General features: G+C 35.8%; 3 protein-coding genes across 3 annotated transcripts; 1 reads left to right on the top strand and 2 right to left on the bottom strand.

Annotated features, from left to right (window-relative positions):
* Positions 1 to 138: 138 nt before the first annotated feature.
* LOC128985392 (peptidoglycan-recognition protein LF-like) lies at positions 139 to 6,054 on the bottom strand. Its single transcript, XM_054404848.1, has 4 exons — positions 5,911 to 6,054; positions 5,160 to 5,368; positions 4,060 to 4,184; positions 139 to 272 (listed from the first exon to the last, which is right to left on the bottom strand). The coding sequence occupies exons 2-4, from the start codon at positions 5,363 to 5,365 to the stop codon at positions 166 to 168; spliced, it is 438 nt and encodes a 145-aa protein (XP_054260823.1). The 5' UTR covers positions 5,366 to 5,368; positions 5,911 to 6,054; the 3' UTR covers positions 139 to 165.
* Positions 6,055 to 9,540: 3,486 nt separating this feature from the next.
* Positions 9,541 to 15,735, top strand: LOC128986376 (vacuolar protein sorting-associated protein VTA1 homolog). Its single transcript, XM_054406726.1, has 5 exons — positions 9,541 to 9,847; positions 11,077 to 11,299; positions 12,332 to 12,552; positions 13,766 to 14,086; positions 15,397 to 15,735. Exons 1-5 carry the CDS (start codon positions 9,742 to 9,744, stop codon positions 15,549 to 15,551), a joined length of 1,026 nt encoding a protein of 341 aa, XP_054262701.1. The 5' UTR covers positions 9,541 to 9,741; the 3' UTR covers positions 15,552 to 15,735.
* An 80-nt stretch (positions 15,736 to 15,815) lies between these two features.
* On the bottom strand, positions 15,816 to 25,047 carry LOC128986377 (novel acetylcholine receptor chaperone). Its single transcript, XM_054406727.1, has 4 exons — positions 24,898 to 25,047; positions 20,308 to 20,446; positions 18,413 to 18,519; positions 15,816 to 17,346 (listed from the first exon to the last, which is right to left on the bottom strand). Exons 1-4 carry the CDS (start codon positions 25,006 to 25,008, stop codon positions 17,236 to 17,238), a joined length of 468 nt encoding a protein of 155 aa, XP_054262702.1. The 5' UTR covers positions 25,009 to 25,047; the 3' UTR covers positions 15,816 to 17,235.
* Between the last annotated feature and the right edge of the window lie 537 nt (positions 25,048 to 25,584).

The following is a 25,584-nucleotide window of genomic DNA, read 5'->3' as shown; positions in this document are numbered from 1 at the left end:
CAGCGAAGCTAGGATTGGTGATTTAAGACACACACTACAATATTAAATAATACATTTAATGACTTATAGTAATATTTATAATTAAAATATAACGTACAAAATTTATAACATAAGCAGTGGTAAAAAATACAAGAATAATAACACAATAAGCACTCCACATTATTATCACCGTGGAAAATGCTGTTCGTAGTTTTCCTTGATGTATCCATTTTTGATGCCGTTATTGATGAAAGAGTCGAGCATTTCAAACATGGCATCGGGTGGTTGTCTGTCTAGAACAAAATGTGTGTTGTTAGAGAATAACATACCATGTTTGCTTAAAAAGGCACCAGTGGATAAATAAATAAAAATTAAAAGTTGTTTATTCCTTTTTGCACAGTAAATATTATATCGTTTTTATTCACGTCATCGAATTACCGTGCGTAACCAACATTCACGGAACATCTTCTATATATTTAATACAATAAGGGTTTCTTCTGTAACATCTTTTTCACCCGTTTAACTTAATCGATTTTTACGATTTCGGTAAAGCTTATGGTCCAGTGGAGTAACGAATTGTATCTAAAAAGGTCATTTCCTTTAGGGCTTCGTCCCCTAAGCTTTTGATTTATTCAAAGACTTCGCTTTCAACGATGTAGTGGTGCTGATCAACTTGATTTAATAACGCTTTCAAATTTAAATTTTAATTAAACAGCTGATCCTTCATTTAAATGTTTAATCTCATTGATTGAGCGAAGCTCTTATACGTCGCCTCTTATGCATTTCGTAATACGCAAACTCCTCCTAGACGGCTGAATCAATCGTTTTCAAATTTTGCATGGTGATAAAGACCATATCGGTGAGTGCTAACATCTATATGGCGTTAAAAAAGTCTCTCAGGAATCCGCCCCACTGGGTCTCTAAGTTTCAATGTAATCCTTATGGAAGCAGTATTTGACACATAAACAAAGACATATGATCAGCTGTTGGCTTTTGAATGCAGCAGATAAAGAAGTAGCTGATAGCATTATTCCACAGATATTTGAACAGAAACGGTATGGATCATAAATATAATCAAATGACGACACTAGCTTGAGGTCCGTGACGAATCAAGTGGTGAAGGAAGTAATGAAGGAAGTAGTAAAGGTGAGCAGTCTGGAGTGTGGAAACTGTTTATGACGATTAGATTAAGGTACTGTATCTGCATTCCTAAATTTCTATGGGAAGGGAGGAAAACAGGTCCGCGACGTAGGAAGTGGTGAAGGAAGTAGTAAAGGCGAGCTGTTGGGGGGGGGGGGGATGGGATCTGTTTGTGACCATTAGATTAAGGTATTTGCAAACCTATGATGCTATGGGAAGGGAGGGAAACAGGTCCGCGACGTAGGAAGTGGTGAAGGAAGTAGTAAAGGCAAGCAGTCCAGACTGTATGGGAACTGTTTGTGACGATTAAATTAAGGTATTTGCAATCCTATGATGCTATGGGAAGGGAGGGAAACAGGTCCGCGACGTAGGAAGTGGTGAAGGAAGTAGTCAAGTCGAGCTGTCCGGAGTGTGGGAACTGTTTGTGACGATTAGATTAAGGTATTTGCAATCCTAAAATGCTATGGGAAGGGAGGGAAACAGGTCCGCGACGTAGGAAGTGGTGAAGGAAGTAGTCAAGGCGAGCTGTCCGGAGTGTGGAAACTGTTTATGACGATTGGATTAAGGTATCTACAATCCTAAAATGCTATGGGAAGGGAGAAAAACAGGTCCGTGATGTAGGAAGTGGTGGAGGAAGTAGTCAAGGCGAGCTGTCTGGAGTGTGGGGACTGTTTATGACGATTAGATTAAGGTATCTGCAACCCAAAAAAGCTATGGAAATGGAGGGAAATCGGTCCGCGATGTAGGAAGTGGTGGAGGAAGTAGTAAAGGCGACTTTTTCGAAGTGTGGGATCTGTTTATGACGATTAGATTAAGGTATCTACAATCCTAAAATGCTATGGGAAGGGAGGAAAACAGGTCCGCGATGTAGGAAGTGGTGGAGGAAGTAATCAATGCGCGCTGTCTGGATTGTGGGAACTGTTTATGACGATTATATTAAGGTATCTTCAATCTTATAATGCTATGGGGAGGGAGGAAAACAGGTCCGCGACGTAGGAAGCGGTGAAACAAGTAGTAAGGTGAGCAGTGTGGAGTTTGGGAACTGGAAACTGTTTGTAGCAGTTTTAATGTATCTGCAATGCTGAAATGCTATGAGAAGGGATGGAAGCATGCCCACTACATAGGAAATGGTGACAGAAGTAGTAAAGGCTAGCCGTACGGAGTGTGGGAATGTTATTTGTGGCAATTTAAGGTATCAAAAATACTAAAATGCTATGGAAAGTGATGAATACAGGTCCACGACGTAGGAAGTGGCTTAGGAAGTATTTAAGTATGAGCATAGTGTGAGATCCGTCTGTGGCAGTTAGATTAATGTATCTTCAATCCTAAAATGCTTTGAGAAAGGAAGGAAACAGGCCCCACGACGTAGGAAGTGGCGAAGGAAGTAAGGCTGGCAGTGCAGAGTGGGGGAACCGGTTGGGCAGTTAGATAAATGTATCTTTAATACTTTAATGCCATGAGAAAGGAAGGAAACGGGTCTATGACGTAGGAAATGGTGGAGGAAGTAGTAAGGCTAGCAGTGCAGAGTGTGGGAACTGTCTTTGGCAATTACATTAAAGTATCTGCAATGCTAAAATGCTACGGGAAAAGACCGTAGATTGTATGTTAAAATTATTACGAAGCACGAATCGATACATATTTTCGATACATGCAATCGTTTACAATCGAAATTTACAACTGAGTTGACAACAGCAGATTTTTACTCCATAGAGGCTAAGATTGATTTTTACTCCCTTATTTAAAAAAAATGCTAATTAGATACCCGCAACGCATGCATTAAAAATGTTTACTGCAGTATGACAAAAACAATATAATATGAACCCTTGATGACTCCGCTCAATTTTGTGGATGCCTCTGCGAACGCCACCTAGTTTAGATATTTAACAAGGGCCGGTTCATGAAAATGAACTTTAAACAGACTACTTTTTATTTACTACTAGCTGGCCCGACAGACGTCGTCCTGTCCTAATGTGGTTTTATGTCAAATGCTCGTTAATTTTCAAGATGAGCTTGTTTGCATGCTCAATCACGTCCTGGTTGAAGTTCGATCGCTACGCTCACTCACCTTTTGGTTGAAAATTAGCTGTTGTCATAAATTAAAAAACTTGTGCTGCACCCTGCTGGTAAACCTATTAACTTTTTAATGCTATTGAACATCACAGAATCAAATTGTTTAGTTGAACCAGCTGTTAAGATTCTTTAATTCCATTTAAATATGAGTACTCATAAGGTTAACATAAGAAACTCCAGAGCCACTGGGGCGGAGTCCTTTTGACGGATCTGCACCAAACTTCACACAAACCATCCTTAAATAATGTTTAATAATGCCTGAAAGTTTCATTACAATCTGTTGAGTGGTTTCGGAGTCCATAAAGGACAAACAAACAAACAAACAAACAAACAAACGTTCAAACATACATTGGATTTTATATATTTAGATTGTAACCTGAATGAGGTAGGTATACCAACCATTTTTTATGGTGTAGATATACAAAAAAATAGATAGTAAAAAAATTGTAAATTAGTGGATTTATTTACCTAACAAATAATCTCTGAAAGGTAAAAGGATATTGTATTTAGTTTTGCCTTCCAAACAAGTTCTGAATTGTCATTCCTGTGTTAGATTAGTTTTCAGTTTAGAAAATAACAAGTATTTAAGTATCTAAAGTAAATGCTTATTTTTATGCTAAGATAATAAACCCAACAACGCCTAAAGAAGAAAGCTATACCAAAGAAGAAAGTTAATGTTTAACTAAGATAAAAGAAACATTTCAATTTAAAAGCGCTTGGGCGTTAACGAAATAAAACTCATCCAAACAGACTACTTCATATTTTGTACTTAAGAGAAGTCAACTCAATCTATGGTTGTGTTACAGAAAACTTATAATGCAATAGAAACCTTTTACAAAGTAAATCTGCTTAAATAATTATTTACTTCACCTTTGAAGGCTCCTATCATCGCAATAATGATGCTTTTGTAGTTCAAAGTCATGATGTTTTCTATTTTCGCAGCGTAAAGCCATCCTCTGCCTTCATACATGTTACCATCACCACCTATGAGGAAACTGGAACATACATGAATTTATTGAGTAATTGAATGGTGCAAGAAGAATAATTATAAGTTATTCTTTCTTCCCATAGAATCGTAGCATCTGAAGTTTTACGAGGGTTTAATATCTGTTAGATTAGAATAGATGTCTACGACACTTACACACCAGGTTGAAGATAAGTGAAGTATGTGAGTTGAATGGAATGAAAACCGTTATTGTATATGCTACTTAGCTTTTCATTATGCAGCCTTGTATACATACTTGTATTAGATATGTCGTATAGATGGTTCTTTTATGGGCTACATAGCTTTTTAACATGTAGCCTTGTATACATACTTGTACCGAATGTTGTATAGACAGTTTTTGCTTTGGCTACTTGATTTCAACATGCAGCCTTGTATAGCATACTTGTACCGAATGTCGTATTGCCAGTTCTTGTATAGACTACATAGCTTTTTAACACGTAGCCTTGTATACATACTTGTACCGAATGTAGTATAGCTAGTTCTTGTATATACTACATAGCTTTTTAACATGTAGCCTTGTATAGCAAACTTGAACCGAATGTCGTATAGCGTTCTTGTTTAGACTACATAGCTTTTTAGCATTACCCCTTGGGTACTTACGTATTATACGGAGGCCACCCTTATACAACGCGCTGCGGCGGTTAGGTTTGGTCATCATGAAGCTTTTATGACTTGTCTGGTTCGATTCATAACGAAAGTAGGAAAGTCCTACAAACATATTTATAATAGACCAACCTAACCTAACCACCGCAGCGCGCTGTAAAATAAGTGGCCTCCGTATAATACGTAAGTACCCAGCCTTGTATACATACTTGTCCCGAATGTAGTAAAGACAATTCCTTTATACATTGGCTACATAGCTTTTCAGCATACCGCCTTGTATATACATACTTGTACTGGATATCGTATAGACAGTTCTTGTATAGGCTACAAAGCTTTTCAACATGTAGACTTGTGTACCTACTTGTAACGGATGTCGTGCATACTCTTCTTGTAGATGTGGAACTTCTGTAATCTCCTCATCTGGGCAATGCAGCTGCGACGGTCCCAACAAGTGGCGGTCCCAGTGTAGCAGCAATATATGTTGGACACGGGGGGTCGAAGATCGGGCTTCCATAATGGCGGTTTTTTGGAACACCATCCATTCCGTGTTATAATGTTCAGCGTCATCGTCTGTAAGGAGGGAAAACTAATCAGTAGTTTCACATGATTGTTCGTGGGATGTGGATTAAATTATAGGCTTGAGACGAATACAAAATATTTCACATTTATGTTTCCTATACTTCCTGACTTTCATCCCACTCAAGGTTAAGTTGGTGACACCAATATGTGTACATGAAATCTTATCGTATAAAAAAAATTGATAAACAGCAGAATATATATTTATTGCGTTGAAAACTCTAAAAGTATCTTATAAGAAGTGATACTTATTGGCTGTAAAACCTAAATGTAATAGGTTTCATTCAAGTTACGTTACATTCAATTGCAATATTTCGAACATTTGGGAAGGATGACGGAGCCTATTAGTAATAACTTATATGGTGTGACATTATGTGAATCGCTCCAAAGTTTGTGTATAGGCTAACTATAATACCAAATGAATGTCTTACATTTAACATATCTTGGTTTTTAACCATTAAAAATATATAATACTCTATAGAAAATCCCATTATTTAAATAATTACTTTTGAAAGTTATTTTAAACATTCACCTACCTCACTCAGTGGAAATCCGTCCCCTTAGCAGATCAATAAACAAATCAAATATGCCAGGGGTTTATAGTAGGTACTTTTCATTTTGAGAACCACCATTAGTAAATCGATGAAAACTAGCATAACTGTGTATAACTATATTTTATACACTTGTTGAAACCATTGTTTTGTTTTGTAAACATTTTTCAAATAAGTCAGTAAGTAAACTTTTTCAACTGAAAATTGAATCTGCGATATAACTAACATTCATAGACAACTCTTGGATAATCCATAAATTAGTAAACAAGCAATCGTTGCAAGCCTGTTATCAGTAATTACGTGAATATATCTCAGCCTTTACTGAACATAATTTATTACAGTAGGGTCTACTCCTCTAACATTGTAAGTCTCTAAACACGATTTTTCGTGGAAGAAGGGATTGAAACGACATTACACTTTTACGCTTCAGAGAGAGAAGCTCAGGTAAAATGGCATCCTCTACACAAGATACTGTATGAACTTGGTACGCCTGCAGCGGGCTCCACAGCTGCGTGCGCTGCCTCTCCACCATCCCCACCTAAATGACGACCAAGTGAGCTGACGGTCAAGTCAATTGTCGACGAAGGGGATTCTCATATTTAATAATTTAATTTTACAGGCTGTTCAACGGGTCTGATGATGAAATAACTGGCCAACGAAGAGGTGTTTCGTGTTTATCTGTTTGATTTAAAAAGACGGTCAAGTGACCTGACGACGAAGTAAATTGTTGATCTACTGGTGGTCCCTAGATTAGATTAAAAACACATAAAAACTATATTTAGTATATTTCAAAGGAATCAAACTTCACCAAAATCTGTACACCTATGATAAGACATTTTACACTTGGATGAAATCAAAAAGTTAACTTGCACTTTTCAAAGTCAATATAACAAAAATGTTCGTTCCTTGATTAAATCGTTGTTATGTTTTTCTTATAGTACCGTTGGAACCTCAACTTAACATGTTGGATATATAAAAACAATTCTAATACAATTCATTAATATAATCAGCTGCCATTTACCTAACCTCAACATTTTATTTTCAAACAAAACATGAAATTCTTAACACATCAAGTAGTTTCAAGATGAATTGAAATACAACTCTTTAAATTGCACAGTGACATATATTTCAACATTTAAATATATACAACATCAAATCTTCTATTAATTTAGCCAAGAGAAATTTGAGAAGTCCCATTTTAAACTATCTCACCTCCACTACAAACTCCACCATGTTTTATCTGTGTATTATACTTGCTTTTACGTTGTTTTGTGACTCCATTTTCGTCCTTGATCAACAAACGCCACAAAATTACTACAAAATACTAAAAGTTTCATGTTTTGCAGGGCCAGAGGAAATAAACAAAGCCTACAAAATCATGGCTAGGAAATATCATCCTGACAAAAACGATTCTCCAGATGCAAATGCGATGTTTCTCAAAATCCTGGAAGCAAGGGATGCACTTTTGCATCGTAACAGGAATAAAAGATCTTCATTTCCTTTGGCCGACCAAGGTTATATCGGCGTTATGTTTAATTGCGTGGAGATTTTCAAAGATGTGTTTAGTGATCTCCGACATAGAGTGTTATGCTTTTTTAGATCCCAGATTTATGAACGAGGACTGCCATAGTTCTGAAAATCCCAGTAAACATTTTACTTCGAATGGCAAAATTTTTTCCGATGGCAGTGAACTGTTTGGTTAAGAATGAAAAATTGTAGCATAAATTTATTGACAATAAACGTATATGCCACTTAACGTAGTTTTAAACAATGTTTTTCTAATTTGATCTTTCATAGGCTATATTAGTTTTCCCTAATTTTCATATTTTTCATTAAGTAGTGCACAAAACCTAACTAATTTAAAGGTTAGCCTACCAATGTAAAGATGTAGATGATTAGACCCGACTTATGCGCGTAATTAAGAAGTAAATGATGGTCTTGAAAATATATATCAACAACAAAAATGGAAACATAAGATGATATTTCGTTACAACCTCTTGATACATACAGTTTAGTGTTAAGTAGGATATACCCCGAACTACAAGTTGGCTATACAAGTGAAAACATCATTATATATTGAACTATTTATTTTCAGTTTCGATACTGTAAACATTTTTTTTATCAAACCAAATTTTTTTATTGATAATTCCCTAATACAAATCAATTAATACTGGTAAGACAAATTATATATGTAAAATGATAAAATGAAGGCTCAATAGAGCAGCGGGGGAATTGTGGCACCATCTTTAAACTGAATGCTTCCAATTTTGCGTCTTGTTCCTCGAAACCCTAAGTGAAACTGCTCGAATGATGGAAAGCTGGCTTTGGATCCTTAACCATCCAATAATTTGGGAGTATGGTTTTTTCCATTTTACAGCCAGGGCCTCGCTTGTTCTCCTCTGAAACGCTTCATATTCTTTGTGGGGGACTCCTTCCGTACAGCCCTGATGGAGTCGTGCTTATTGCTGAACATCTAGAGATTGGAGCCTTCAATCCAATTCCTGAGTTATTATGGTTTGTAGTTTTAAGATACTATAGTTATCAATGAGTCAGTGAGTCACATCACTGTTTATCACTGAAGCCATCACTTTTGTAAAGTCATATAACTTTTTCATTTTCAAACCATGACCATAGACTAACCAACGCCATGACTAACCTTTCTTATTATCTGCTTTGCAATTAATACACAATACGGCAGTAACTCCCATCTAGTAATACCAGCACATAAAACAATAACCACCTTCTTCATATAAGACGTCTCCCCAAAAAAATCCATAAACATTTTCAAAGCTTTTCCTTCAAATTAAGTATCAAGTCCACGTCAAAGGGCAATATTTATAACGGTCTTGCGAATAAATACAACCACAGTGTCAGATCATTTGTCACTCGACAAAATACAATTAACGTTAGCCATGTAAAAATAAGCCAAAATACACAACTTCTTAAATAGTAACATTTGTTAAACTATTTCCATATTGTGACCAGCAAAAACTTCAGCCAAACTCAAGAGTTACTGGACATAAAATTACCCTTAATTTGTCTTAACATAATCTATGATATTAAGTAAACTCAATATACAGGGTGAATCAATCGTCAAGACCTCCCTCCCTCATCTAATATTTTTCTAAGTGGGTATACAGAGGTATCCTTTTGATGGTCGTTCAATCTTATCAAGAAGTTTCATTTTATGATTTTGAACAATTTTGAGTGCCCCCCAAAATGAGGTATACAGTATTTGGGGGGGGGAATAAACATTTCCATTATCGTAAAATGAAACATCCTGCACAGGCTGCATGGCTACCCAAAGGATAGGCTAACTCATAAATATTTAATTAGGTACAAATAAGAGGGGAGGGAAAATTACTTTTTTACACAAGAAAATAAACTTAGAAAAAATAGACGGGGGAGACTTTACTTTTGATTCACCGTTTATATTAAGGGTGTATATTAGTTAGGAATGCTAAGGTTCTAGCGTTCTAGCATTGATGAGTGGATCGTAATCAATGGCTCTACAGTGCTTAACAGAAAAGTCGTTCGTCTCCTAAACGTCTGGATGAAACGGACGTCTACATCTCAGCTGTTTTAACCGATTCATAATCAAATCACCTCACCTGTCATTGTTTTTGACATTGGTGTTGATGGTTAACTGTGATTGTCAAGTGCGAGAATTGCGTGTGACTATTATTTATTTGCGGATTCAACGTTTGCAGCAATCCTATTTGTTGATTCAAGATTTTGAAAAGTTTTTTTATAATTTTCTAAATCCTGTACTGCTAATGGTAGCCTTACATTTTTAATTTTTGCGTGTTTACAGTCATGTCTTGTCAATTGCCACCTTGTCCGGCTTCATTAAAACCAATTCAACATTATTTAAAAACAGCAGCTGAACATGATGGAAGAGATCCAGTTATAAGCTACTGGTGTAAGTAAAAAGTAATCCGTAACATGTTTCTTCAAGTGGAACTCCAAGCTATTCTTGTTTTCTAAACCTTAGGTTTGTCGAGGCCTAAGTTTAGGTCCATCCCATCAAAATGGTTGAACCTTCAATTCCTCACTGGGTACAGGTCATAGGGGAGCAAGCTGGTTTAGTGGTTAGAGCGCGGGACTCGAGTTCCTGGGGTCCCGGGTTCAAACCCCGCCAAATCACCAATGGATTTTATCTAACTTGTGAGATGCCGTAACCCCTAGGTCTAGCCTAAAGAAATGTGAAAAACAATTCTGGGCTCGTGCCCAGCGTCCTAGGACAAAAAAAAAAAAAAAAAAATAGTACAGGTCATACATTTTCACTTAAGACACATTGAGCTTCATGCTATAGTTGTAGGCGTACTTTGATTCAGAACATCCAATAGAAGACTATTCAAGCCAAAAATATGAGCGACTAAGTTAGACTTAGTATAAACCGGTCTGCTGCACCACAGAGTAGGCTAATATGGTACCGTACAGAGGAATCTTGCTTATGGGACGACCGTGTGCTTTCAGCTCTGCTATGTTGTGCCAAAATTATAGGCCTACTTGAGACGAGCACTGTGTGGAAATTCCTATCGTATAAGGATCAGGGTCTTCCTCCACCGTAAGTAGTACGTAGTACATGAAGGTGAGGGGGGCAGTGTCGGACTTTGTCCTAGACATTAGCACTATGGCCTAGAGCTAGACAGGGCCGTCCGAAGGGGGGGGGGGGGGGCGCACAGCGCCTATTTGTATTAACATAGTATTACAATATGTGAATGTGACTATTACTGGGGGGGGGAGGGGGTGCCACGACCACGTTTGCTCCGGGCGCCGCCAATCCTAGGGACGGCCATGGCGCTAGACACTTTCGGTCATTTAAGTTTACCATTACGTCTTACCATTAGTCACCTTACTTCCATGTGGCTGCACCTAGAAGTAGGCCGATCAATAGGCTATCAAATTAAAAAATATTTAGCAACCCAACAAACATGATAAAAAAATTGGGCATCTGGGTAAAATTGGTAGGCCTACGTAGGTAGCCTAGTGTCTTTTATTATTTTAAAACTATTAAAGCTAGGCTAGGTTGGATTCAATCCTCTTGACAATTTTTATTTTTTATAGGCATGTTATGTTACTGTATAGGTACTTTAACTTGCTTTTGCTACTTAAATTTATCAATGTATTAATTTTGTCTCTTTGTAGGTCGCATATATGCTTTGCAGTCAGCACTAAAGTTGGACAAAAAGTCAGATGAGGCCAAAATAATGTTGATGAGTTTGATGGATTGGCTTGAGAAGGAAAAAAAGAGGCTTTCAGACAACGAAGCAATAACAAACGATGTGGCAGCTCAGGCTCATATTGAAAATTATGGTTTGAAGTTGTTTTTGTGGGCTGACGGCCAAGATAGAGCTGGGCAGTTCAACAAGTAAGTAACTTATTTTAGCCTACTTCTAAAATTATAACTTAGGTAGGCTACCTACCGTAACTTTTTAATTCTTTTATAGGCCCTACCTTCTAACCTAAATCAATACTAGGCCACATTAAGATTCCTTGTAGGCTAGCGGCCATTTTTGATAATTTCAAACAGCTGCTGAAGAGTTAATTATCATCCAAAAATAGTTTTCCTAACACAGAAGGGGTACACTTCCATATCTGTTGGCACAAACAACCGAATGAGTAATATTGATTGTTCGATTGTTTAATTCAATATATCGTTTGGTTAGCTAGGATAGGTTAACCTTACCTAACTAACCAAACGATATATCGATCGATATTACTCATTCGGTTGTTTGTGCCAACAGATATGGAAGTGTACCCCACAGAAGTGATTATAGGCTAATGTAAAATATCTAGTAAGTTTATACTGTGAGATTAAAAGTGTTGTTTTGAATGTATTTCCAAGGGAGTCCATGGAAGCCAAAGGCCATCTTGGATTAGCCCACCATAAGAGCAATGTTAATTTTCAAACAGCCGCTGCAGAGTTATTTACTACCTCAAAATATTTTGTCAAATACCAAAGTGATTGTAATTTAAATATCTTGTATTACTGTGAGAATAGAAATTTGCTTTGTAGGATTTTATTTGTTTTATGAGTTAGAACGTAGGTATAGGCTCCCAAGGGCTCTTAATGTAATGGAGCGATCCAAGCGATATAAAGCGAGTAGGCTACTAACTAAAAGTAGCATTTGATGCTATCCCTTGCAATCATAATTAATACAAACACAAGCGCAATATTTAGGGCTACGATAGTTGTTCAAAATAATATGGCATAAGTTAGGGGTCATTAATTTTTATTAAAGAGAAAGTCTGTTAATCTTGAGCTTCTTTGCTTTAACATGGTTAAGACCCTGTTAAAACAGATTTAAAATGCAACTGACATCCTATAGGGCCTATTTTGTTTTCAAATTTTCACCTGACTTGTGTGAACTCAAATCTCTGTCCTATATTTTTCCCACAGAAATGTAGTGAAGGCGTTCTACACAGCTGGTTTTCTCATGGACGTTCTGAACACTTTTGGCGAACAGACAGACGAGATCCAGCAGAACTGCAAATACGCCAAGTGGAAGGCTGCGTACATACACAACTGTCTGCGTAACGGAGAAATGCCAGTCCCGGGACCTGTGGGTGGTGACGAGGAAGGAGCTGGTGCGACTTCGGGTTACAATCAGCCGAGCTTGGGTAAGGTGTTAGTTTATGTAATGCTGTGAGTTGTTCGGTTAGGTCAGGCCGGTTTCAAGTAGAGATTAGTATGGTTTAACTTGAAAGGAAATAGGCTACAGTGAATCGCATACCACTAGCTATAAAAACAATATTTTGGGGTTTTAAACTGCATCAAATAGACTGCAACAGGGTTAAATAGCATTAAAAATATAAAAAACCATTGTTAACTGACAAGATTTATTAAGTTTTTCCACGGTAAAATGTATTAAATGATGTATGTACCTAATTTAGTTTTCCATCCAAACCACCATTTCCCAAGTTGAGTTTCTTTTGATATCACCTACTTTTTCTGTTTTGAAGCCATCACCACCAAAAACATTCAGAACCGACAAATTTAAAATCATATTTATAAAATGTTTCAAGGTTAATTATTCATTTAACAGTGAAATAATATAGTAGGTAGTTGGATAAAACTAGGCCTATATTCACCTACTCAGCCACATAAGGCTATCCATATATGCACTGTGATAGACACATTAACAAGTTATTACAAACTGTGTATAATGCAACATGCTAATAAAAGTCAAAAAGTAGGCCTAAGTTACAGTCGAATGCAGGTGCCAAGAGTGGCGCATTATCTTATAACACACAGGGTGAATGAGGTTGTTTGGACTTACCAGCTTCAGTATACAGTGATACCTTACAGGAATGGAATGTGATTTCTTGGTACTATTATCTTTCACACGGAGGGTCAAATTGCATGGTACGTTGGATAGCTCAATATGGTTTATGGACTGTACTGGGTTGACAAGAAATTTTTCCTGAAAATACTGTCAACTGTTTTTTGTGCTGTTGTACAAATCTGTTGCCTAAGGTAATAAAATTAAAGGGATGGCAACAGTGACATCTTAAAGAAAGTTTCAGTTTCGGTACATCAAACCCTAGTAAATCTTAGGTTATGAGCCTAGATCTTGCTGGAATAAGTTGAATCAGAGTTGGTTGATATGAAAAACCTCTGATTGTTATTCTTAAACTATAAAGGGAAACAGAGAGCAGCAAACTCTTCCTTCAATTTTATGAATCATTGTCAAAAATCATTAAAATGGGTCTGTGCTGGAAAGTAATGCCATTAGTTTCAGCTTCACATAGAAGTGTTGGTGTTTAATTGCCCTCTTAAGTTATTCTGTCGTAACTTATTTCTACCCATGTTACTTCATCAAACTGTTTTCAGGTTTTGACAACATCTCGCAGCCTAGTCAGCCAACGCCACCGCCTTCAGACTCACCTTACAACCAGCCTAGCAATAGCAACGCTCCCTCTTACGACTCTATTCATTATCCGACACCCTCTAATGAAGGGTTCCATCTCCCTACTCCACCAAGTGGACCAGGCTCCTACCATAACCTCCCTCAACCTCCTCCCTCCCAACCACATCCATCTCCCTCCCCATCACCTGCTCCTCCCACTCCTCAACCTACTCCCGCCACATACAACCCGCCCAGATACGATCCTGCTGCCATTGACCCGGCGCTGTTGTCCAACCCGTCTACAAGTAAGTTTCACATGTTTTGTGTCTTAGAAATAAGTATTTGCTACTGGATTACATTTGTACATTTTGAGAGATATTTTGGAATCCACCTTGTTTGGACAGTTGAGTATAAATCCTGAATTAGCTGTATAGCCAAAGATACATGGGCTATCCATAAATTTAGGTCTCCATTGGCCTGTCGAGGTCAAGCCGTGTGCCCACTGCAGTGTTCTTTACTTCTAGGTTATTCCCACCATTATGGGACGAATAGTCTTGTCATAGTAGAAAAAAACAAGGTAAAGAAAACTTTGAGCTCCCACCATGTATTAATCATTTAATTTCTGTGTTTTAAGGTGTTAATCGCCAGTTTCAAGTCTTATCACCAGTTTACAAGCTAATAAAGAAAAAATTTTAGACAAAAAAATTCAATTTAAAAGAGGTTGAGGGATATATGGCCGCAGGCTATTAACTAAAACCTGTAGTCTTAAACATGTTATGCACAGCTTTAGGGTGGCTGTGGTTGTTCGTCAGTCTTGTTTAAGACAGTGACCACAATTAGGGAATTTTTGTATGCAGATTGCGGTATGACTGAATGAGAGATTGTCAAACCAATAGGGGAGGTTTCTATAAGACGATCAAGGACAATGGAAACATTCCTAGTCTTAAAAACGTTGACTTAGCAAACAATAATTCATAAACTTTAATTATTGCCTTGATGAGAATTGACAAACACCACAGCCGACCTAATTGTGTAAATGTGTATGGCCTTCTGCAAACCCCTGAGCCACTTATGCACATTTTGTCTAAACATTTTTTTGCATGCACACGTTTCAACAGGGAATGGGAGGGAGTTGACATATCTATCAGGTTTGACCCCTAAAACTGATTTACATCCCTTGCACTTAAATTTACGTGTTTCCCTCCCTAAAAACTGTGAATTATATATTAATCGACATTCTAAGGGTTTTCATTCCTATGCATAAGTACATAGTGCATATAAACTTCAGGGGATTTCCTCAGTATTTTTTTTTCACACTGATTTTTATCCAACATTACTTGTACTTGTACTTATGTACCACAGTTCTTTCTTTCTCTCTTCTTTTTTCTTCTACTCCAGTGGCATTTTACGAGAAGTCAACGAGAGAAATAAATGTTAAGTGGATGTGCCGTGAATTGAACCCATCCCTCCTGCACCGAAGTCCGAGACGTTAACCACTAGTCTAGCAACACACCCAAAACCAGAAATTCAAAGCCCATGTGATTGACATCAGCCTTTAATCCTTCTCCCCATTGAAACGGCTAGGGCACTTTTTGTAACAATGCTGTGTTTGTAGATGTCAACGGAGTCAAACTCCAGCCAGAACAAATCTCAAAGGCGCAGAAGTACTGCAAATGGGCCGGCAGTGCGCTTTCATACGATGATGTGCCTGAAGCCGTAATGAACCTTCAAAAGGCCCTCAAACTGTTGACTACAGGAGTGGACAGCTGAATAATCTACACAGTCGGGGCCTCTCGTATTTATTTATAAAATATTTCAAACAGAAAATATATTGAAGAATTCTTTACTCTTTGCGCTTAAAATGTTTTGTATTATACATCTTCGGCCTGTTTAGAATTTTGAGTCGATACAGTGTAACAATTTGCTTATCTAGAATAAATATTATTTTTTAATATTTTTGCTTTGAGTATTTTAATAATTTTCCAAGTTTATTGTAGGCCTAGACTAAGATTATTAGGATAATAATAATCAAAAGAGTTTAAATATATTTATTTCAGTGCTTAATGTTTACTGGCTTAAAACTGTATTAGATCACAAGTGTCGTAGTGAGCAAAAACCATGGTAGTGTAAAAAGCCTGTCTAAAACTAGACACAATATGGTTCCAAGGATAAAAACATATAACACTTATAAGTAAAACAATGGTAACGTCCAACTAAAACAATAATTTACAAAACAGTACTTATCACTCTAAAAGGGTCTTGGATGCAAATAGCATATTCAAAACTACACGATACAAACATAGAACGATATACACATAGTTTTGGTTATATACAATACTCGAAAAGTGTTGTATTCAAAGTTTATAAAATCGATCACCTTTAAAATGTAACGATGAGTATATTTACATACAGATTGTTCTGAACAATCCTCAAACAACAAACCTCATAAATAATGGTGTTGCACATTAACACAAACAGATAAAATCAACAAAACAATTTAACAAACATATATAATACAATATTTATAGTTCTATCTATAAAGAACCTTAGGAACAAAATCTCCAAAGATGAAGTATTAAGTATTGATTTTTCATATTGAACATGGTTTTTTTGGCAGATATATTTTGGAAGACATTTGCTATGATTGAGTGGATTGTAAATTTGAAGCCGGTAAATCTATTTAAATTTAAATACAACCAGAATATTTTTGTCAAGGACGTAAAGAATATCGCAGAAAAGTAATGAAACAAAGTGTTAACTAACTATGTTTAGAACCTAAACACGACACACTTATTTTAAGTGATGATAACAATTTTCCTAGCAGGAACTTAAGTCTTTGAAAATGTTGTTCCAGGGTTCTTAGACAATGTTTCATATTTTTTCCATCACAGAAGCAAGTGCATAATGAACACAATCTAAAGTAAGACTCCTTTAATGTTCTTAAAACCAAGCAATAACACAATAAGCACAACTTTCAAGCTTTGTTAACAAAGATCAATCCATATGACCATGGCAGTGAAATGATGAAAGAAAATCTTTGTATATTGCATCAACTTGTATTCCGACATATGACTTTATTTTGTTGCCAATTTGTGTAAATTGCATTAAAAAAGGATTGAAAACACTAAACACAGTTTCTCTGCCCAAGCAATATTTAAAAATGGTTTCCCCTACTATCTTTTCTGTTCTTAACATTTTAAAATAATGACGAATTTAAAGTCATAAAGCACTAAAATCTTTTTGTGTATTTGTCGCTAATCATTAAGCCAAAGTTGGTCATCAACTAGACTTAAGTAGGCTAACTTTTAGTTAATACAAATTCTCTAAATCTAACAAAACTTTCTTTTGTGAAGCAAGCTATTGAGACTTGTACAAAAAAATTAAGTCTAATCTAACCCATAAGTCATCTAACTCAGGTCGTAGTAAGAGGTACTTTGTTGTCTTAGCTTTGTTTTCAGTCTTGTTTCTTTTGTTTGATGTCTCCGTTCGTTTCTAGCGCAGATTCCAATTTCCGCCTCAATTGCCAGTCGATAACCATCCTGCCCGTTAACATGAAGAAGAATACCTGAAAAGATTAATAAAACATCAAATTATTGCCGGTTTAAACATTTGAAAAATTTGGTTTATCACTATATTTGCTGATTAAATTGAATTTGTGTGCCAAGTTTAAGAATCCTTTGTCGATGGCTCTCACTCAACTTATTAATCCAATCAGCATTTTTGAAAAGCCATTTTTATAAATGGGCAAGGCTTTGTTTCCTAGCCACATGCCCTTTGGTGATGTAAGCCAGCGGCGGTAAGATGTTACAACGGTGATACAATCTCCTCCAATCAATCAAATAGAAGACTGTCCTCATCCACAGTACAGTGTAGTACCTTGTTCCGAGTATCTTCACTTGTTTGTCACTTAGAGACTTGGTTAGCAACACAGATCTTTGATGAAGAAGTAGAATTGCAAGTCACGAAGAGAAATAAGGTATAGAGAAATATTGCATTAGAGACAACTAGCTTGTACTAGGGGAAATATACTTGTGACGAGTGAGGAAGAGCACTGTGTGGAAGTTCCAATCGCACAGGGTCTTCCTCCAGTGTGAGTATTGTAGTATGTGATGGCGGGGGAGGAAAGAGTATGATGGGGTTAGGAGAAGCAGTGGTGTTGGACTTTGCCCTAGACTCCAGTGAAAAATTTTTTTTTTTGTTCTTATGCCAGTGACATTTTTTATGTTTTGAAAGGGAACGGTCCAAACCCTGGCCTTGTTACTATCTAACGTCGGCCTTTTTGTTAGATAGCATTATTAATTCATAGCCAAATGGCATCTGGGTCTGGAAATGATCTCAGTTGGATTTGAACCAGTGACCTTCAGATTTGAAGGCAAACACTTTAACCATTCGGCTAATGCGAGATACCACATTTAATCTTTCCTCTGTACCTTACTTCTCTGTGGTGTCAGCGAGTGGTTAAAATTACAAACGTTGGGATTCTATGACAAAATCATTTCAAAGCTTAATCACCGCTATGATAAGTGCCTAAATTTCTTTGGCAACTATGTACAAACTAGTATCTAAGCTGCTCTTTGAAATGTACATTAAAACATGTTTTCTTGTAAAAGCCCTTTCAATTATGACATTACCAGTGCTGGTGCTATACGTTCGAACTTGTCATTGACCATGTAATGTGAGTAGACAGCCATCATCATGAGAAACAGAAGTACTATGTTGGCCCCTTGCTTCACCATATCTGTCAAAGACAAACAAAAAACCAATTAATTGTAAACCAACACTTTTTTATCCTGGAAAACAAGAAAACAAGTGAAACACATAATATTCAGTCCATCACTTGTTTTTGCTCTGAACCATGCATGAATCCAACTGAATCATTAACAAGTGCTGAATACAGAACAATGATAAAGGTTTCTTACCTTAACAACAATTAGATCAGAACATGTTTAATGAGAAATTACATCAACAGGTGATTCTTGGAAGTTAAATAAAAGGAAGATGAGAGAACAAAGTAATTGTTGTAACAGTAATAAAAAAAATTATATAAAAATAAAATAAACAACAAATTGGGCCCATACGGAACTAGCCTTGGGTGGTGCGGGGCCCAGTACAAATTTTCAGAGCGGGGCCCCTGAGTTTATACTCCCCCCTTTTTCCATAGCTGGTATAATTAACGTAAAATTCAAAGAATTTTTATAACAATTTTAAGAGTTGCGGGGCCCTATAGAGCCGCAACTTGCGAACGTCCCTAAAGCCGGGTTTTCCTAGGCGCGGAATCGGCGAGCGGAGAGAGGAACGCGGAGAGCGGACTCCACTTGTCTTAGGCAATTTAATGTTACTGTTTTCCTAGAAGCAGAGCGGAATTCCATGTTAATTTCAATTCCGCTCTCCGCATTCCGCTTCCGCGCCTAGGAAACCCCAGCTTAAGGTCAGATCTGGGCCCAAGCAACAACAAAATGTTAATAATGATAGATATTGTTTTTATTACCTACATCACAAGGAAACAATTTCTTTTAAGGGAAATTACCCATATAGGAAATAAGCTATTACCGTAGGTCTCATGGTAAGACCTCGAACCGGGACCGATTTAATTTTTCATTTTGAGGTCAAAAGAAAGTCAACAGAAAGGTTCAACAGAAATCAGTACATTTACATAACACAATCTGTTAGTGGCTCACATCAACTACGTCCATTTATATTTAAAAACTAGCGACAAATTTAAGATTGAAATATTTAGTTCTATCAATAGACAAAGGCTTTATGCAAACTCATTGGCTTTTTGGCAGATTTAACAGATGGCAAATAATAGATTAATATTGCAAAGATGGACTGTTTCCAGTTAGATAAATTTGACTAAAATGTTCATCAACAGTTAAAAAAAGTGCAAACATTTCCAATCAAGATCGTTAACTGCACTAGAAGTGGACTCATCCGGGTTTTTGATGAGTGGCCAATTGAAGTCTATTGTTCTATGCTACATCAATATTTTTCTGTAACTAAAATTAGCATTTACTTTTTTATTAAAGCAATAAGCTCCCTACTTACATTACACTTTTGTGGTTTTATTCCATCATAGAGTTAAAATATCTCATGAATTGGTATTGGGAGAAGGTTTTAGACTTAAAACACCGATGATTAAAATGTATTACATTGATAAACAACAATAGCCATCCATTAACTCTTTTGAAATTTAATTAAACCAATGTTTTACTTAAATTCAAAGGTATTTTTTTAGTTCTTCTAAATGCATAATTGTTTGACTTTTGGTTTTGATATCAGAGAAAGTCGTGTGATCCATATAAGGCTCGATCACGTGACCTTGAATTACATATCGTTTTTTTTTTCTTAAAAGCCCACTGTTAAATTCTGAACCATTAAAAATTCCTCTACTTTCTAGTTTCTACTACTAGTTTTCAAGTTAGTGCTTTCTAGTTTGCACTGAACAAGAAGTCCTCAAAATGTATGTAATCGCTATCAATTCAGTTGTATTTAAGTTCCAACCATATAAAATCGTGTTATAACTTACGTATTGGAATGAAAGCCATAGCAAATCCACATACTATTTCAAGGCTACCAAAAACTCTTCTGTACCATTTTGCCGGGATTTTGAAGTTTAGCGCTTCTGCCAGTGGAAATACTTTTGCATACTTCACATATTCTTTTCTCTGAAAATAAAAATATTAATAGTTAAACAAAACAAAATGGGAAGAGTATACAGACAATGTTCATTTGATGTACAGCAGGCTCCTCTTAAAACTCATCACCTTTGTAAAAATAGAACTGTCAACAAAAGGTCTCTTGCCAATATTTTCCACCTTGTTTCAATTTGATAGTAGCCTACAGTAAACCTTTGAAAGTTTGAGACTTATTGTAGTTCGATACGGGCTGAGCTATTTTGTCAAGTGTTATTTAATGGTTACTATTATGATGTGAGCTAATTTGAACATTAACTTGTCATTTATTGTTGTCTTGAGACTTAACTAATTAACAGTGAATTTGTTTACGTATAAGCCGAGTGGGCTGTAGATAAATATATGCCGATGCTTGATGTGAAATCTGTATGCGCATACCTTCAATTAGAGACCTCATCATGAAAATCGGTTGGGTAGAAGAGCCAAACGAACTTGGAAAAGAAAAACCGAATTTTTAATATATAAGATGACGTTTGTGAAAAATTTGAGTATTTTATCAATTTTAAAGTTGTATGCTTTAAACCAACTAGTAACAGCATTGATAGTTGATAGTACTTGGTGATCTTAGAGATTCAGGCCTCAAAGACCCAAGTCATGTCGCTTCACCCTCAAAACTGTTTATTGTTATGTTGCTGTAAACACTGAACATTGTATATATATTTAAGATTCCAATTTGGCAGAGATTCTGATTAAGTGCTTTCACCTTCATAGCTTAATTTTCAATCTGATTCAATCCCAAGAATTAATTTGGATGCCAGCAGTTGCCGATGTAAATTAATCACACTCTTTTACACCAGTCAAACAGACTTATGTTAGACAGCAACAGCGCATGGTTTTAAACTATTCCATATTGCCCAAAAAATCTTTACAAATTTGTTAAGGTTGCAAATATATTTATTTTATTCAACCAAGAGAGACTGACAAAAAAGAAGATTCTTTTAGAGAGCTGACATTATTTTACAATTCAAATTCTATAATTTTAGGAAATTTCTCTGTACAATCTTCTTGATTTATAATTTGTTCTATTGTACACCTTCTGTATTTGTTTAAAGATATACGGAAAGTAAATAAAAGAAACGCCTTACAACACTTAAAACATATATTTACGCCTATACTGTTACGCACAAGACGGTAAATATACAAAATACCCCCGCCGCAGCAAACCTGCAGACTAAGCGAATTTCCATTTGACTGATTGGATTTACACTGAAATGTCTACTTAAAAATATAACATTTATTCCCGATTTAAATAGAATTAGTTTAACAAGTACTTAGGTTTGCTGCATCAGGGAGGGTAAAACTGTTTTTTTTTGTAAAATGGTAATAGTTAGTAAGAAATAAAAACATTTTCCAAATTTGATTAAAATATGTTCATAAACAAGCAAACTACAACAGTTTACTCATTCTCCATAAGAATAACATGGGAATTTTAAATTTAAATTTTTTTGGAATTTTCTCCGTAACCATTAGGCGCATAATAACGCTTCAATATACTAAATTATTTGTTTTTTGAAGTTCTACAAAATGGTTTGGAAATTAATTGCTAAATTTTATGTTTTTTGGGTCAAAATTGGGAAAAACCTATTTTTACCTCTGTAAACACCCGTTCCCATGGTCCGATCATGCTGGATCGCGAACTCGTTCAAATAGACGTAGGTTTACACGTTTGTACCAAATTTCATCAAAATCGGATCATTTTTGCTCGAGTTATCGTGCTGACGGACACATATATATATATATATATATATATAAATATATATATATATATATATAAATATATATATATATATATATATATATATGAATTTGAACGGATGGTGTTTTTGGCCTCTAGGGACCTCAAAACGAAAAAAAAATCGGTCCCGCGTCCAGGTCTTACCATGAGTACTACGGTAATAGCTTATTCCCTATATGGGAAATTCGCTAAAAGATGGTAAGTGGTGATCGATTTCGACTGGGCACTCCAATCATCATCAGACCCAATAGGCGCAATTTTGCTTATTGGGTCTGATGATGATTGGAGTGTCCAATCGAAATCGATCACCACTTACCATCTTTTTTGTATATTTACCGTCTTGTGAGTAACAGTATAAGCGTAAATATATGTTTTAAGTGTTATAAGGCGTTTCTTTTATTTACTTTCCGTAAATTTAATAACACGTACAATGCTGATCAAGAAGTTATTTAAAGATATCACAAAAATTAACCTTTACAAAGAATTACTTAGAAGATCTTTATTAATTCTATGCCTTAAATAATTTGTCAGTATAGCCATGCACTTAGCGAAAAAAGGAGTCTTTAGCCTGCAGACTAGAGGACAGAGGTGCATGAATCACAATTCGTGAAATGATTTTTAAAGTTCTTGATAGTTCTCAAATACTTTTGTTGACCCGAAAAACTAAGAAGTCATAACTGATAATAAATGGTTATGCTACCTTCACACTTACGGCTAAGGCAACACTTAGCGACTTTGTCACTGTAACTTTTTTTTCTATGGTCGCTGGAGGTGGCCACAATAGTCGCCACCTCCAACTACCAATTTTAACTTTTCAATTATTTAATTACAATAAGCAATAATGGTCTGTTAACAAGCATTTCAATACTTTTGAATTCTTAAACCATTTTATGTATTTTATTTTTATTTAAGCATTGACCCACCAGTAAATTTTCCGAAACAGACTTTATTGTTTGTTAATTTTGTTTCCCCTATACTATCTCCCATACTAAATAATCTATTAACAATTTGTTTGTAATAGAGAAATACCATAGAATAGTAAACCTGCGTTTCAGTGAAATAGTTTTGTTTACTACTCTACTAAATTAGATTCTTTTATTGTTAGAATTTTTATTTATTTAGTTTATAATTATATACGAGCTGTTGGCCCGTCCTACGTACGGGAATCGAGTAGTCCATTAAAACTATATATATTGCGTCTATTACTAATTCAAGCATTAAGTGGTTCAAAATTTATAGTAAAGAAAAAGCTGCCAAGATGAATTAAAAACATGTAATCGTTGTTATTTTCCCAACCTTTCCTCAAAAAGTCGAGTAGTTTAATAATTTTCATAAGCTTTCTTTTGAAGATTCGAGAGCTTCGATTTGTATACAACAATGGTTATAGAATCTTACTTATTTCCTATAATCAATGACAAAATAAGAGTAAATAAAATAACCTCATAGTTCCTGGTTTATATTTAACCAGCTGTTAGTTAAAACAAATTATATTGCTCTAAAACAAATCGAAGATTATAGTACAAAGATTGCTTTAAAAAATAATTTGAACATCCTAGTATTTTACTATGTATATTTAATTAATCTGTCATCCTCTTACATAAGTATTGAACGAATCAATGATTAGCATTACACATAGTATAAATAGTCAACCCTAAGTATGTCTCCAAATGCTGAATTTGTGACACAAAAGCTGAATGTTTACAGCTGTTATGTTAAGCAAATTATTTTATGCCAAAAGCTAGTTTAGAATCTTAGCGTCGGCTGCTAGACTTTTTAAAAGTTAAAACTTAATTTCTAAAAAACTGGGACCCTAAACTAAAATTATGGCTTCGACATTCCCTAGTTCTCAAAATTATCTTTCTTTCAACACAAAAATCATGAAAATCCGTCGAGTGGTTGATTCAGAATCGCGAAATAAAAAAACACTGTTTCGTTTTAATATTATAGATAAATTAGATATTTATTTATACTACTCTACTACCATGTTACAGGTCGGAAAATTTAAATTTTTCCATTGTTGAAAATATGTTTGAACATCATAGCTCTTCAACTTCAACCCCTAAATTCATGCAATGAATGAATCCCTTTCAGTTTCTTCCGGTTAAATGTAAAACCGGTTCCTAGAGAAACACTGATGTTTAGCCTGAGGCAGGTCAAGGAGACGATATTTATTAAAAACTTCAGCCTGAAGGTATTTATAAAAGTGGAGACTTTGAACGCTCAACAAGAACTGACTGTCCCTCTGGTTGAATTTGGGCCAGGGGCAAAATGCCAGCCACAAATAGCTGAGCTCTGCCCTAGTGACCACTTTCTCAATTATTAAGCATTTTGTGAAAAATAAGACATCCAGATATCACATTTATAATCTCAAAAGTCTATAACATCAAACAAAATTTGTTGGAATTGGAATCCAGGATTTGTTAAAAATATAACAATAAATTGTAAATTCATAAATTAAATAAATTTGAGATAATTATTTTTTACTGCAAATAATATTGTTGAAGGTCTAAGAAACAAAACTAACATGGATAAACACTGAATTAGTAAACAACGTTGAATTATTTACATCTAATCATCCAATTACGCAGAGTGTGAATGTTACCGACATAACTCAGCATGAATTGGTAAACACACGTAACGATTTTTCACCCCCGGACCACAGAGTACAGCAAAACAACCCTATACATACCAGGTCTTTGTGTAGGTCCTTGCTGATGATTGAAGTTAGCTTCATAGTACCCACAAATATAAAAAATATCCCCAACAAAATAGATAAACTCTTTAACACCACCGACCCCATGATGACAGTTTGGCCAAGATTGTTTTTTTCCTTATCGCAGACGACGGCAGGGGGTGCGCGCGCTTCGGCTGTGATGCGCGTGCGCGCAGAAAATAGATCCACGCGCCGATTCTGATTCATGACAAGATAGCCAATAAACATGGCATCACCTGACACCAGCGCTAATTTGATTACGAGTCAAAGATCAAAGCTGTCAGCTGGAGCTTCGAATCACTTTTAACCGGAATGGATTATTTATTTTCTTTGAGTCAAGTTATTGCAGCTGATCGCCTAATCCTGTAGTAACGAATAATTTAACACCTTTTGCACTTTCTAAGCTGCGATAGTTAGGCCATAGATTAAATTGTACTCCCAAATAGACTTATCATACACTTAATCATTAGCTCCAGGCAAATGTAAGCTTAGTTCCGTAAGGCCGTTTTGTAATTATTTATTTATTTATTTACTTTTTTTTACAAAAAGAAGGATATTACGAAAATGTAACACATACTTCTACTCTGGTATCATGAACGAAGAGTTAAGCATAAATAATAGTAAAGTCCACCCTAACCCACACAACACAAGAAGATCCTTGGA

The sequence above is a fragment of the Macrosteles quadrilineatus genome, unplaced genomic scaffold, assembly GCF_028750875.1.
Source record: "Macrosteles quadrilineatus isolate MER2022 unplaced genomic scaffold, UCM_ALF_1.0 Scaffold_2__2_contigs__length_208266976, whole genome shotgun sequence".
NCBI classification, from domain to species: Eukaryota; Metazoa; Arthropoda; class Insecta; order Hemiptera; family Cicadellidae; genus Macrosteles; species Macrosteles quadrilineatus.
The sequence above is the reverse complement of the archived record's forward strand: the minus strand, read 5'-3'. Positions and strand labels throughout refer to the sequence as shown.